The 14,959-nt window shown below is 39.4% G+C and overlaps 1 protein-coding gene across 3 annotated transcripts in view; it reads left to right on the forward strand.

Moving 5' to 3' along the window:
• The window catches only part of trmt11 (tRNA methyltransferase 11 homolog), a 57,956-nt gene that overhangs the window by 8,226 nt on the left and 34,771 nt on the right, over positions 1–14,959 (forward strand). For 2 of the 3 annotated variants that reach the window (XM_002933189.5, XM_031902018.1), the window contains one exon: positions 1,478–1,634. In XM_002933189.5, the coding sequence (XP_002933235.3) occupies positions 1,478–1,634 (157 nt within the window). Of the gene's footprint in view, positions 1–1,461; positions 1,635–14,959 lie in introns of all 3 variants that reach the window. The other variant, XM_018094227.2, reaches the window with a different exon arrangement.

Raw genomic sequence — 14,959 nt, forward strand, 5'->3', positions numbered from 1 at the left:
AGTAAAATGCCAAAATGCCTTTCTTTTTCCAAAAATCGGCTTAGTACTTAGGGAAGAAACACATTTTTCTCCAAAAAAAAGTCCAAATAATGCCCTTTTTACTCCAGATCCCAGTCTTTTCTCCCCAGTGTAAGTAGATAACCTGGAAAGATTTAATTATCCATTTAAAGGAGAAGTAAAGGCTAATAAAGAGTTAATCTCAAGCTGCAGGCATACCTCCAGTTCTCTCAATAGTACCCTTAAGTCTCCCCATATTTCACCTGTTCAGATGATCAGAAGCAAAAAAACGCTGAGCTGTGTAAAGAAAGTTTCCATCATGCCTCGCTCCTGCACAGACACCCAGACCAAGTGTGTTCACAAATTGCTCAGTTCGACTATGAGTCAGCTTCCTGCTGATTGGCTCAGATCCACATTACTAAGGGGGGGGAGTGAGTTCTTAGCATTCTTGAGGGAGGGGGGAACAGGAGAGAGCTGCGTGTCTCTGCACATGAATTACAGACACAAGAAATCTTTTCACAGAGAAGTCAGTGCAGCATTTCTGTAAGTGCTTATGGCTGTATTTACATAGACCTTTCTGATAAAGCTTACTTAGTTTTTACCTTTCTTTCTCCTTTAAAGCCAATTATTTTCTTCCATGTACAAAAGGGCCCTTCACACTAGTGATGGCATTAAAGGATTATTCCAGAAGAATGACATTCTTTTTGAGGGTCTTTCAAAAGAGGCATCCTAGTGACCATCTTCTTGGATCTGGATCTGGACGATGAGCTCTTTGCATGTGTGATACACATAACTACTGAAAAAAAGTTGGTTTCCATTGTTGAGATGTTTTCATAAACCCAGTTTTACTGATACTCCATCAGAAAGACTGTGCCATCACCATGGTATACATAAATTGGTATGAACTATCTAGCAAATAACATGTCAGGGAGGACTACACTGGAAGATTACATACCCACAAGCATTTAAACATTTGTGTGTATGCCACACTTTGTCCCCTTCACATCAACTTTTGTAGACTGTTTTATGAATTGTAAGCAACTGATTTTCATCAGTCTAACTTATCACAGTCTGAATTACTTAAAAGTACAGGTGTAGATGTGAGAGTCTGACCACTAGATGGCAATAACAGTTTGTGTTAATTTTTCTGAATGTTTCTGGGCTCTGTATTTCTTTTTAGCAATTGATACAATATCAATAACACAGTGCTAATTACAATGTAGAAAACTTTGTAGTGCCACTTTCATAGCCCTTTTGCAGACAACAAACTGCATTAAACTTGCTACAAAGCCACAATACATGCCATACATGTCTTAAGGTCCTTCCTTTTAATAATAATTATTGTTAGTTCCAGGAATAAAAATTGCAAATGTAAATTACAAAATGAAAATTATATAAATAGGCAGGAAACTTCTGCTTATTTATAAGGCTTCTGCCTTATATTAACTGTGTTTTGCTCACTAGACATCATTTGTTCAAGATTGCAGATGGTCAGCGGGAACTCATTAATTCATACAGCGTCAAAAAGCGGCACTTTATTGGAAACACAAGCATGGATGCTGGCCTTTCTTTCATTATGGCAAACCATGCACGAGTGAAACCCAATGATATGGTATTTGATCCCTTTGTAGGAACTGGTAAGTACTGAAGAACATTCTCTTCCATGCTGTCAGTCTCATTATAAATGACTTTAGACAGACTAAGTGAAACCTCTTTTAACCTTATTCAGAACTTTTTCTTTGATTTGCTGGAAGATAGCATCACAAACTATTTTACTTGTCTTTGCCCATTGCGATAAATCAACAACAGAGCAAAACAGATACTTGTTAGAGAGATAAAACAGACAGCATAATGTTCTTTACAAGAAATGGTTAGATACCAAATGTGGTTCACAATTTTTCATCCCAAACAATGCATAATGTATTTTATTGCTCAATAATATTATAAAATACTCTTTAGTAAAACAGCCAAAATATTTTGTACTTGTGACTGCAGGTATATTAGCTTGTGAACTTACCTCTAAAAATTTCTGTCAAACTGTGTATATAGCTGGATTTAAACTGTTTATATAAGTCAGTTAGTTAGTATTGGGTATGCATTCTGACATGTTAAAAAAAATCCTATTTTTAATTCATGTTACAAATGCAAAGGAGAACATCATCAGTACAGCAAGTTATTTAAATGCAGTAATTTTTTTTAGATTGTTTATTTATAGCTTGTAGCTACAGAAATGTTGATACAGTTATTGTGCAGATCTGCATCATTCATTAAAGGTAAACTGTACCACTGAACACTGCATAGAACAGCTCAAATGTAAAATACGTAACCTAAAAAAACCTGTTTGCATAAAAAATGCTTTTCTAGTAGTTATATTGGATATTACTGCATAGGAAATTGCAGTTTCTAAGGGGAACTATTGTGAAAATGAAAATTTAATAAAAGCTTTATTATACTGATATAACAAATTTTTTAAAGAAGAAGAAAAGGCTAAGTCGCTGGGGGTGCCAAAATGTTAGGCACCCACCAGTGACTTTAATCGCTTACATTTTACCCGGGCATTTTACCAGCCCGTGGAAGCTGAGAGTGAACGTCTCCTCTTCCTTCTGTCTTTGCTTGTTTTTTTCACTCTACTGCGCCGGCCCCAGAATTCAGAAGGAAAAGGAAACACTTGCTGCAGCTACCCTGGGCTTGTGCGTTTTTTTCCCTAACAGGAAAAACATTTCGCACCACTCAGTGATTTTCACCTTTTTTTCTCCTTTAAATATAATCAATTAATTCTGTACAATTTCTGAAATAATCTCACTGTTTTCCTCTGAGCAATCTCGCTCTGATTCTTTCTTCATGCAGCAGTTGGGAGTCTGATTATGAAAGACAGTTAGGCCTAATATAGTCTTTGGAAGGCTCATTTGCCTAGATTATAAGATGTTTTAGAGCTCACTCTTTTAAAATCACCAGAAATCCTGCCTTTCTATATGCAGGATTTGTGCTATAGTCCGTTATATTGTTAGATTTTGTTTGTGCTGGCGTCACATTTTGAGTTAGCTCTAATGCTAAAAAGCAAAAGGAAAAAGGAGCCCCCAAAAAGATATATTGGATCCAACTGCCGATCAAAACCCGATACCCAACTCTTGCATGAAAAGAGATGCTGGAAGAGGGGCAGTGAAGGTTAACTTAATTATTTCAGAAACAGTACAGAATATTTAATTGATTATATTTAGAAACTTTATTATTACAGTATGATGAAGCTTACATTAAATTTTCATCACCATGATAGTTCCCCTATAAGTACAAAGTTTTGTCCCCTAGCTCATATGATTTACTGTGGTTACACACAAACCAAGGGAACTTACATACTAGTTTACAAAATAATGGACAAGGCTTTGTCTTTTACTCCTGTTAAAGCTGCATTATTTGTGTTGGGTAATCGCTGTGGAAGCACAGAGACCATCACAGAATGTTAGTTTAAAGTAAAAGGTGGCACAACATTTGCCCCAGGTGCACAGTAAGGGGCCAATTTGCTATGCTGTTTAAAAAACGGGCGTATATTAAAAAAAGCCAAAAAAAATTTCCACGGCATAAAATCTGGCGTTCAGACAAAGAAATTTCCCATTTATTTTATATAACTTTTTACACCGTTTTTCAGCGAATTTTGTTTTACACAGCATAATAAATAGGTCCCTATATGTTGCAGATACAGTACAGAAGGCCAGTATGACCCAAGGTTAAATCACAAACGTAGAAATAGGCAGGCACTCCGGTATTGTAAAGTGAAGAAAAAGCGCTTGTTCACGAGGAGTAGAAGTAGAAGTGTGATTTTACTTCTACTCCTCGTGAACAAGCGCTTTTTTTCTTCACTTTACAATACCGGAGTGTCTGCCTTTTTCTACGTTTGTGATTTATCCATGATGGCTCCCTCTAGCTGAAGGTCTGGGGCATGAGCACCCGGGCCCATCTATACCACGGGTGAGACTTCTGTAATACTTATGAGCATGTGTTCCCCCTTTTAGTGATGATGACCCAAGGTTACATTTGAAAAAAAAAGTGTGTTTATTGTACTGTGAACAGCCAACATTTTGTTAATAGGTCACGTATGATGTAAATCTCCTGTTAGGTATAACGTTCTTTTAATTTTACTTTAAACTTGCATCACACTGATCCACCAAAATGTGTGCAGTGCACCTATCGATATTGGGGAATCCTGGACCACCTTACAGGTGGTGGTATCTCCAGAGTTGCTACAGTGGCCTGTGTCAGTTGATGCAGTGTACTTGTGTCTAAAGAATCTTTTGCATTCAATTGGGATCGAACTGCAAATACTAAGGGGCAGATTTATCAAAGTACGATCAAAGTACCGTATTTCGTACCGTATTAAATACAATTTTTTGTTTTGTGCTTTTTAAAGTACAAAAAAAATTGTATATGCTGGCACGAAAAATTTGCACTGTGCTCTGCAAAGTACGGATTTTTCGTATCTGACGATCTTAAACGGCAGGAAAAGATTTTTGACTTTGATCCTTCAGTGCAGGATTTTGGAAGCCTCCCATACGACTCAATGGCACTCTGCAGCTCCAACCTGGCCCAAGGAAAGTCATGATACCGAAGCTTGAATGAATCCGAAACTTTCGTACTCGGCGCGACAAATACAATTTTGTTGCACAAATTGTCGCGCTTTTTGTCGCACATACAAAAGTACGCAAGTACTTGGTCTCCAGTGCTTAAACGGGACATTATTGAATTAGAGAGGGTCCAGAGAAGGGCAACTAAGCAACAGGTGACATGATAACTATGTATAAATATATAAGGGGATAATATAATAACCTCTCTAATGCTTAATTTACCAGTAGGTCCTTCCAACGGACACGAGGGCACCCACTCCGTTTAGAAGAAGGGAGGTTCCGTTTAAATATTCGATTTTTTACTGTGAGAGCTGTGAAGTTGTGAAATTCCTTCCCCAAATCAGTTGTGCTGGCTGATACATTATATAGCTTTAAGAAGGGGTTGGATGGCTTCTTAGCAAGGGAAGGAATACAGGGTTATGGGAGATAGCTCTTAGTACAAGTTGATCCAGGGACTGGTCCGATTGCCATCTTGGAGTCAGGAAGGAATTTTTTCCCCTCTGCGGCAAATTAGTGAGGCTTCAGGTTTTTTTTTGCCTTCCTCTGGATCAACTAGAAGTTAGGCAGGTTATATATAGGCATTATGGTTGAACGTGATGGACGTACGTCTTTTTTCAACCTAACTTACTATGTTACTATGTAAGTACGAAAAAGTTGCGCAAATGTACGACAATATCGCAGAAAATACGCAAAAAGTCATACTTTGATGAATGTGCCCCTAAGAATTAATTTATTTCATTGTATGGTACATTTAGTCCACATTACTATTCTCAAGTACCCTTTAGAAATTTAATAATGTGAATAGAAGTGTCAGATACAGTTGCAAGAAAAAGTATGTGAACCCTTTGGAATTATATGGATTTCTGCACAAATTAGTTATAAAATCTGATCTGATCTTCATCTAAGTCACTGCCGCCGCTGCAGAGAGTTTCTAGCGATGACAGCCCCCTGGGCAACTAGCCAGGGGGGCTGTCATGTCGGTCCAGCGACGACCATCCTAGAAGCAGCAGACGCGATTGCATCGCGTCTGCTGCTTCCTCCTTACCCCCAGCGCCGCCGCCCACTGAGTTCCTGCTGGACTGCAGCGTGGAGGACAGAGCCAAGTGATTGATGCTTCAGGACAGGTAAGGTTTTAATTTTTTTTTTTTTTGCAGTTAAACACTTACACACACATTTACTTACATTTATACACACTTACAGTGGAGGAAATAATTATTTGACCCCTCACTGATTTTGTAAGTTTGTCCAATGACAAAGAAATGAAAAGTCTCAGAACAGTATCATTTCAATGGCAGGTTTATTTTAACAGTGGCAGATAGCACATCAAAAGGAAAATCGAAAAAATAACTTTAAAAAAAAGATAGCAACTGATTTGCATTTCATTGAGTGAAATAAGTTTTTGAACCCTCTAACAAAAAAAGACTTAATACTTAGTGGAAAAACCCTTGTTTGCAAGCACAGAGGTCAAACGTTTCTTGTAATTGATGACCAAGTTTGCGCACATTTTAGGAGGAATGTTGGTCCACTCCTCTTTGCAGATCATCTCTAAATCCCTAAGATTTCGAGGCTGTCTCTGTGCAACTCTGAGCTTGAGCTCCCTCCATAGGTTTTCTATTGGATTAAGGTCCGGAGACTGACTAGGCCACTCCATGACCTTAATGTGCATCTTCTTGAGCCACTCCTTTGTTGCCTTTGCTGTATGTTTTGGGTCATTGTCGTGCTGGAACACCCATCCACGACCCATTTTCAGTTTCCTGGCAGAGGGAAGGAGGTTGTCGTTCAGGATTTCACGATACATGGCTCCGTCCATTTTCCCGTTAATGCGAATAAGTTGTCCTGTGCCCTTAGCAGAAAAACACCCCCAAAGCAAAATGTTTCCACCCCCATGCTTGACGGTGGGGACGGTGTTTTGGGGGTCATAGGCAGCATTTTTCTTCCTCCAAACACAGCGAGTTGAGTTAATGCCAAAGAGCTCTATTTTGGTCTCATCAGACCACAGCACCTTCTCCCAGTCACTCACAGAATCATTCAGGTGTTCATTGGCAAACTTCAGACGGGCCTGCATATGTGCCTTCTTGAGCAGGGGGACCTTGCGAGCCCTGCAGGATTTTAATCCATTGCGGTGTAATGTGTTTCCAATGGTTTTCTTGGTGACTGTGGTCCCTGCTAATTTGAGGTCATTAACTAACTCCTCCCGTGTAGTTCTAGGATGCTTTTTCACCTTTCTCAGAATCATTGACACCCCACGAGGTGAGATCTTGCGTGGAGCCCCAGAGCGAGGTCGATTGATGGTCATTTTGTGCTCCTTCCATTTTCGAACAATCGCACCAACAGTTGTCACCTTCTCTCCCAGCTTCTTGCTAATGGTTTTGTAGCCCATTCCAGCCTTGTGCAGGTCTACAATTTTGTCTCTGACATCCTTGGACAGCTCTTTGGTCTTTCCCATGTTGGAGAGTTTGGAGTCTGCTTGATTGATTGATTCTGTGGACAGGTGTCTTTTATACAGGTGACTAGTTAAGACAGGTGTCCTTAATGAGGTTGACTAATTGAGTAGAAGTGTCTAACCACTCTGTGGGAGCCAGAACTCTTAATGGTTGGTAGGGGTTCAAAAACTTATTTCACTCAATGAAATGCAAATCAGTTGCTATCTTTTATTTAAAGTTATTTTTTCGATTTTCCTTTTGATGTGCTATCTGCCACTGTTAAAATAAACCTACCATTGAAATGATACTGTTCTGAGACTTTTCATTTCTTTGTCATTGGACAAACTTACAAAATCAGTGAGGGGTCAAATAATTATTTCCTCCACTGTACATACATTTATACACACAGCACACAATTTAGCAGTTTTTATTTTTTTTCATTTTGCACGCTTATATACACTCATACACACACACACTGTCACACAACTTTTACATGTACACACACATGTATACACAAACACTTTTTTTTTTTTATTTTTTTTTATTTTACCACTTTGTTTTTAGTTTCTTTTCCATAAAACCTGTTTATTTTGACAGCGTGACTATTGGATCAGATATTCTGACCACTAATTACACTGTTGTGTGATTAATTTTGTTGTTTCATTGATTTGCACAATTTTTGTGGTTTTATTGCATTTTTATCCCTGTATAAGTGTTCCTGATCTGTTTTTAGCATAGCTTTGCCGTGTGTAACTTTGGTGTACAAAAATAACCTCAGAATGTGTACTTTACAAAAATATATGGTTTTCTGGGGGTCTCTGTATAGTTAAGGGGGTGTTACGGCACATAATACGCTGTCAGGGGGCTCTGTGCAAAAGCTGAGTAGGCAGGTGAGAAATCCATATGCGCTATTTTCATTTTGGGGTCAGTACATACCACAGACTTTGGTATATCTATACATATTGGGCATCAAACTGTTCAGTAGACCTTAGGTGTTCCTATTTGGGGTGACTTGCCTTTGTACACAAGAAAAAGTTGCGGCAAACTGCAACATTTTTATGCGATTTTCTGAAATGTCATAAAAACCAATAACTTTAGGAAAGCTTTGCCGATTCGTACTTGGTGTAGAAAGGACTCTTTACACATGTTGGATTTGTCAGAATGTGTACTTTCCAAAACTATATGGTTTTCTGTGGGTCTCCGTATAGTTAAGGGGGTGTTACGGCACATAATACGCTGACAGAGGGCTCTGTATGCAAAAGCTGAGTTGGCAGGCGAGAAATTCATATGCGCTATTTTCATTTTGGAGTCAGTACATTCCACAGACTTGGGTATATCTATGCATATTTTGGAGCAAAAAGAAATGTGTACCCATTATAGATTCGGGGGAATGTGTACTTTCCAAAAATATATGGCTTTCTGGGGTGAGTGTACTTTTTTGTAGCATTATCCCACATAAAGGATGTAAATGTGTTGATTTTGCAGGAGCTGAAATGATAGATCATATGGGGGTATGTTCCCATTGGGGCCCCTACATGCCACATACTTAGGTAAACCTAAGTGGACCCCTGGCATTCAAATTTAGGGTGTTTTATCTTGGTACCTATGTGGGAGAGAAGATGCTGCAAAGTGGAAGCTTTGATGGGATTTTTGGAAATGTCATCAAAGTTGCTAAATTTAAAAAAGCTTTGCGGCTTGGTACTTTGGAGTAGAAAGACATGGGTACCCATTTTAGATTCGGGGGAATGTGTACTTTCCAGAAATATATTACTTTCTGGGGTGAGTGTACTTTTTACTAGCTTTATTCCACATATAATGATGTAAATGTGTTGATTTTGCAGGAGCTAAAATGACAGAAATGATAGATCATATGGGGGTATGTTCACATTGGGGCCCCTACATGCCACATACTTAGGTAAACCTATACATATTGGGCATTAAACTGTTCAGGGGACCCCTGGCATTCATATTTAGGGTGTTTTATTTGATTACTTTATGACCTGTAGGAGATAAGATACTATAGACTGGAAGCTTTGAAGCGATTTTTTAAACATTTCACAAATTTTGATAAAAACCAATAACTTTAGGAAAGCATTGCGACTTAATAGTTTGGAGTAGACAGACAGTTGCGCCTATTCTGGATTCCCCAGAATCTGTTCTTTCAAAAAATGTACAATTTTATCGGATAAACCTTCTGTTAGTGGAATTTTTGGCCTTGAAATCTAAAGTATGCAGCTTTCTGAAGCAGTGCTTTGGAAATTTAGTAGTGTACTGCTGGGAGTTTTTGACCTATACAAGTGAGAAATCTCCATAAAACTATATATATTTGGTATTGGCACCTTCAGGAGACATGGGACTTTCCAAATCCGTTGTATATTTCTGCATAAAATAATTTTTGTTTCTAGTATATGTGTTTATATTATGGATTTTTTTAGACATTTTTAGACATTTAGAAGCCTATATTTTGTTACAGAATTGGAATTACACAAATATTACACATATTTTGAAAGCTTAGGTTGTCCTGAAAAAAATTATATATTGTTTTCCTGGATCAAGTAAAAGTCCCCCCGAGGAAAGGCCCCTAAAGTGAAACAGTGCAAAATGTTAAAAAACTGTCTGGCAATACTAGTTCCGCTTTGACCAAAACGGCTGGAAGTGTAAACATTCACAGTGCAGGTGGGAAAAGTGTGTGAACCCTTGGATTTAATAACTGGTTGAACCTCCTTTGGCAGCAATAACTTCAACCAAACGTTTCCTGTAGTTGCAGATCAGACGTGCACAACGGTCAGGAATAATTCTTGACCATTCCTCTTTACAGAACTGTTTCAGTTCAGCAATATTCTTGGGATGTCTGGTGTAAATCACTTTCTTGAGGTCATGCCACAGCATCTCGGGTTGAGGTCAGGACTCTGACTGGGCCACTCCAGAAGGCATATTTTCTTCTGTTTAAGAAGAAGGGTCGTTGTCCTGTTGCAACACCCATCTTCTGCTGAGCTTCACCTGGACAGATGGCCTTAAGTTTTCCTGCAAAATGTCTTGATAAACTTGGGAATTCATTTTTCCTTCGATGATAGCAATCCGTTCAGGCCCTGACACAGCAAAGCAGCCCCAAACCATGATGCCCCCACCACCATACTTCACAGTTGATGTGCCTCTTTTTCTCCATACATAGTTGTTGTGTGTTTCTTCCAAACAACTCAACTTTGGTTTCATCTGTCCACAGAATATTTTGTCAGTACTGCTGTGGAAAATCCAGGTGCTCTTTTGCAAACTTTAAACGTGCAGCAATGTTTTTTTGGACAGCAGTGGCTTCCTCTGTGGTATCCTCCCATGAAATCCATTCTTGTTTAGGGATTTACGTATTGTAGATTCGCTAACAGGGATGTTAGCAGATGCCAGACACTTTTGTAAGTCTTTAGCGAACACTCTGACTCTTCTTCACCTCATTGAGCATTCTGCGCTGTTCTCCTGCAGTCATCTTTACAGGACGGCCACTTCTAGGGAGAGTACCAGCAGTGCTGAACTTTCTCCATTTATAGACAGTTTGTCTTACTGTGGACTGATGAACAGCATGGCTTTTGGAGATACTTTTATAACCCTTTCCAGCTTTATGCAAGTCAATAATTCTTAATCATAGGTCTTTTTTCAGAGCTCTTTTGTGCGAGGCATCATTAACATCAGGCAATGCTTCTTGGGAAAAGCAAACCCAAAACTGGTGTGTTTTTTATAGGGCAGGGCAGCTGTAACCAACACCTCCAATTTCATCTCATTGATTGGACTCCAGTTGACTGAAACCTCACTCCAATTAGCTCTTGGAGATGTCATTAGTCTAGGGCAGTGCTGTCCAACTTCTGCGGTGCCGAGGGCCAGAATTTCTCTAGCATACATGGTGAAGGGCCGCTAATGGAAGCCAGTTTTGACCACTCCCCTTTTTTAAACCACACCCATTTTATCACAATGGTGGTAGTGCAGCAAAAACCCAAATGCTTGGTCCTCACTGCGGGGATATCAACCACCATTCATATGTGAAAGAATGATATTATGTCATATTAAGACACACCCTAAAATCCACAGCAACCCCCAGCACATAATTACACACCTTAGGGACCATTTAATGGCTATTTCCAACTGCTAACAAATTCCCAGAACAAACCTCTGCCAGGTTCAGCTCCCACAGGCAGCATAGGGCAGGCAGAGTATGGCACACAGACAGTACTCTGCCTGCCCTATGCTGCCTGTGTGTGCTATACTCTTCCCTACCCTGCCTGCCTGTGCCATACTCTGCCTGCCCTACCCTGCCTGTGTGTGTGTGTGTGTGCCATACTCTACCTGCCCTATGCTGCCTGTGTGTGTGCCATACTCTACCTGCCCTATGCTGCCTGTGTGTGTGCCATACTCTACCTGCCCTACCCTGCCTGTGTGTGCCACACTCTGCCTGCCCTTAGCTGCCTGTGTGTGCCATGCTCTGCCTGCCCTACCAGTGTGTGCAATGCTCTGCCTGCCCTTAGCTGCCTGTGTGTGCCATGCTCTGCCTGCCCTACCCTGCCTGTGTGTGTCATGCTCTGCCTGCCCTACCCTGCCTGTGTGTGTGCCCTATGCTGTCTGTGTGTACCATACTCTGCCTGCCCTACCTGTGTGTGCGTCATACCCTCCCTGTCCTATGCTGCCATACACACAGGCAGCATAGGACAGGCAGTACATACAATGTATGTAGGTGTGAAGAGGTGAACAATGTGGGCGATTACAGTCTGAGCCTGAGGTGTGAACACTGCAGGGGGTGAACAATGCAGAGATTAAAAGGTGTGAACAACACAGGGGATTACATATTTAAACAATACAGGGGGATTACAGCCTGAATCTGAGGTGTGAGCAATGCAGGGGGCCAGTTAATCTCAGTATTGATGCCATTTAAAGTTTATACAAAGGTAAGCCATCAAAGCAGCCAGACAGGTGGGGGGCCACACAGAGGGGGGTCACGGCCCGCCAGTTGGACAGCCCTGGTCTAGGGGTTCACATCCTGTGAATGTTTACATGGTGTGTGCAATAAAAACATGGAAACATTTAATTATTTGTGTGGTATTAGTTTAAGCTGACTGTGATTGTCTATTGTTGTGATTTAGATGAAGATCAGATCACATTTTATGACTTTTTCTTGCAACTGTATACTGAACACTATGAAATTATAGTTCTGCATTGTAAGCTAGGAGACTACAGGCCTTTTTGCCTTATAAAAGTATTTATGCCATTGACCAGTCCTCTTACTTCACTGCCGAAAGATGAGCTTTTTTCCAGTATTCTGTTTTAGTAGACATAAACAGATTATTTTGTAATATTTTACCTGTTTTTTGCTTGATCTATTCTTCCTTACACCACACATGTTACTTTGAACTTTGGCCAGAACACACTATCTTGAGCACAAAATACCTATCTGAGCACAAAACATTTCCACATATCAGCTAGGTCTCTGTCATGGTTTTTAGCAGACTACAACTGTGATTTGACATGGAGTTTTGAGCAATGGCTTCTTTTGTGCAGAGCTGTAGATACCCTTAATACCTACGTAGACATTTAGTGATGGCAGCATAATTTTATAATGTAGTTATGTTTTTGTTTTTTTTTTTTTAATAAAATCTTTGGTGCTGAATTTCACTTTTGTACAGCTATATACATGTATCTATGAAAACCTGTTTAATGTGCATCATTGAATAGACATGAATGTGAAATTGAATTCCTGGGCAATTTTAGGGTTAAATCACATCACAGCTTGGAAGTGCATAGCAAGCAAGACTATTTACAGATGGCTGTTCTGGATTTCATCACTGTGAAGCTGGTTGCTAGTCCAGCTGGGTCTTGCAAAAGTCCAAGTACCAGTCATTTATGGATGTTTTCCTGCGTAATAGTGATAAAGACCCCTCCCCCTACAAAGTATAGTAAAGATAGGAAACACTTTTTGAGGTAAAAGACAGACTTATAATGGACAAATCAGGACAGAGTTATTGGCTCAGATATTTAATATTAACAGCAACACTGTTTTATTGCACTTATGTCTTTGGAATGAAACTAGAATTCAGTATAATATAGCATCTGCAGAGGAAAATAGATCTTTACTAACAAAAGAATTTTGATTTCAGTTAAATGTATATTACATCAATACGCTTGTATGTGGTGGAACATCTAAATAGACAAATAATGTTTGCATGACAATGAACTAATGAATCTAAAATACCTTTTGTAACATGTAAAAATATATTTCCATGTGTTTTTCTATATTTGAAGGAGATCAATTTTGATCAATGTATGTCCGATTTTCTTCACTGGAGTAAAGTATCCTATCTTATGAGTATTCTGCAAATACAGCAATTTTGGTGAAACAAATGCCATCCCCAGGACACTGAGTCCTTTTATATCAATCCTGCATCATTTAGAATTTCAATTGGGGTGTGTCATCACTTCAGATGACAAAGCTAATAATACTGATTAGTAACTCCTGAGAAACGCTGTATTAAATTTTTCTGATATGCTTCTTGTGGGTGGAAAGGCCTTTTAGGCATTGGCTGTTGCAAAGTTAATCACAAGTGCCAGTCATGTGTATGTTGTGGCCCACAATTTAAGTCAGTGAAGCTGTAGCTTTAGTGGTAACTGTTCAAGTGAAATTTGTGCAGGCTTTGTTTAAAACTGTGTCTGTTTCTGAATCTTTGTTGTTTGTATAGTCTAAAGGTGGCAATACACGTTAAGATCGGTTTGTTTGGCGAGGTCGCCAAGCGAGCGGATCTTCTCCTGATATCCCTACCTACGGGTGGGCGATATCGGGCAAATTTAGGCCCTGGGGCCAAACGATTGAATTATAACGGCGGCAATGGGCACAGTTGGTTCCGACTAAATCTTTTAACCTGCCAGATCGATATCTAGCCAATTTCAGGCCAGATATTGGTCGGGCATGCCCGTCATAGCTGCCCCTACACGGGCCGATAAGCTGCCAAACTGGTCTAAGGGACCGATATCAGCAGCTACAATCGGCCTATGTATGGCCACCTTTAGTCCTCATTGTAGTGCGAAGACTTTTGTTACACATTGGGTCAATACTGACATCAGGGGGCACTAATACATAACATAACCAAGTCAGTGTAAGACAAGCAGTAAAAATAAGCTATGTAGCCCTGCAGAATAGTAGGCAAGGTTTGATATACACATGTAATGTTCCCTTTAGAAATACTGCCTGTGTATGAATGTTTTTCAGGTATATAGTTTCATTGAATAATGAACTGCTTGGGTCAGATGTTTTATGTTTGCCTGCATCATTCCTGATATGTTTAACAGTTTAGGTAGGACCTTATCTAGTTCTTGCTTTCGTGCTTTTTGATATACCATAAAGATGTTAAGTTCAGGAAAATGTTAAATCCTGGAATACAAAATGAGTTTCTAGAGTAGCAGTGACAGGGAACCTTCTCTACTTCAGCTAGTAGGGCAATTTAACCTAGTATTTGCCTGAAAGCTTATAGAGGATGCTTGGAACTGTGGTTCTTCAACATCTGAGGTATTATAGCTTGATTATACATTGCCTTTCAATAATATATATTATAATTGGGGAAAATGTACTGTTGGAGTACGTCTGATAAAAAAGAGCAACTATTTTCCAAGTTTGAAATCCATTTAAGAGGAAGTATGTCTCATTTGTGTTTGAGTTGCTGTAGCAATACACCTCCTCAAAGCCAGATGCTTTGATAATGACGCTTTGTAATGAAAAAAATGCAAAAAGCCCATAGACTAGATATCACTGTACTTCCTGTATTACAACAATAAACTCTGACTTATTTCTAAAAAAAAAGTCTGGACTCAACAAATATTTTTTGTTCTACATGGATTTAAACTGTAAGCTGTTTATAGGCAGAATTGTCATATATTTGGTTATAGTTTTAATCTCAT

The sequence above is a fragment of the Xenopus tropicalis genome, chromosome 5, assembly GCF_000004195.4.
Source record: "Xenopus tropicalis strain Nigerian chromosome 5, UCB_Xtro_10.0, whole genome shotgun sequence".
Classification (NCBI taxonomy): Eukaryota; Metazoa; Chordata; class Amphibia; order Anura; family Pipidae; genus Xenopus; species Xenopus tropicalis.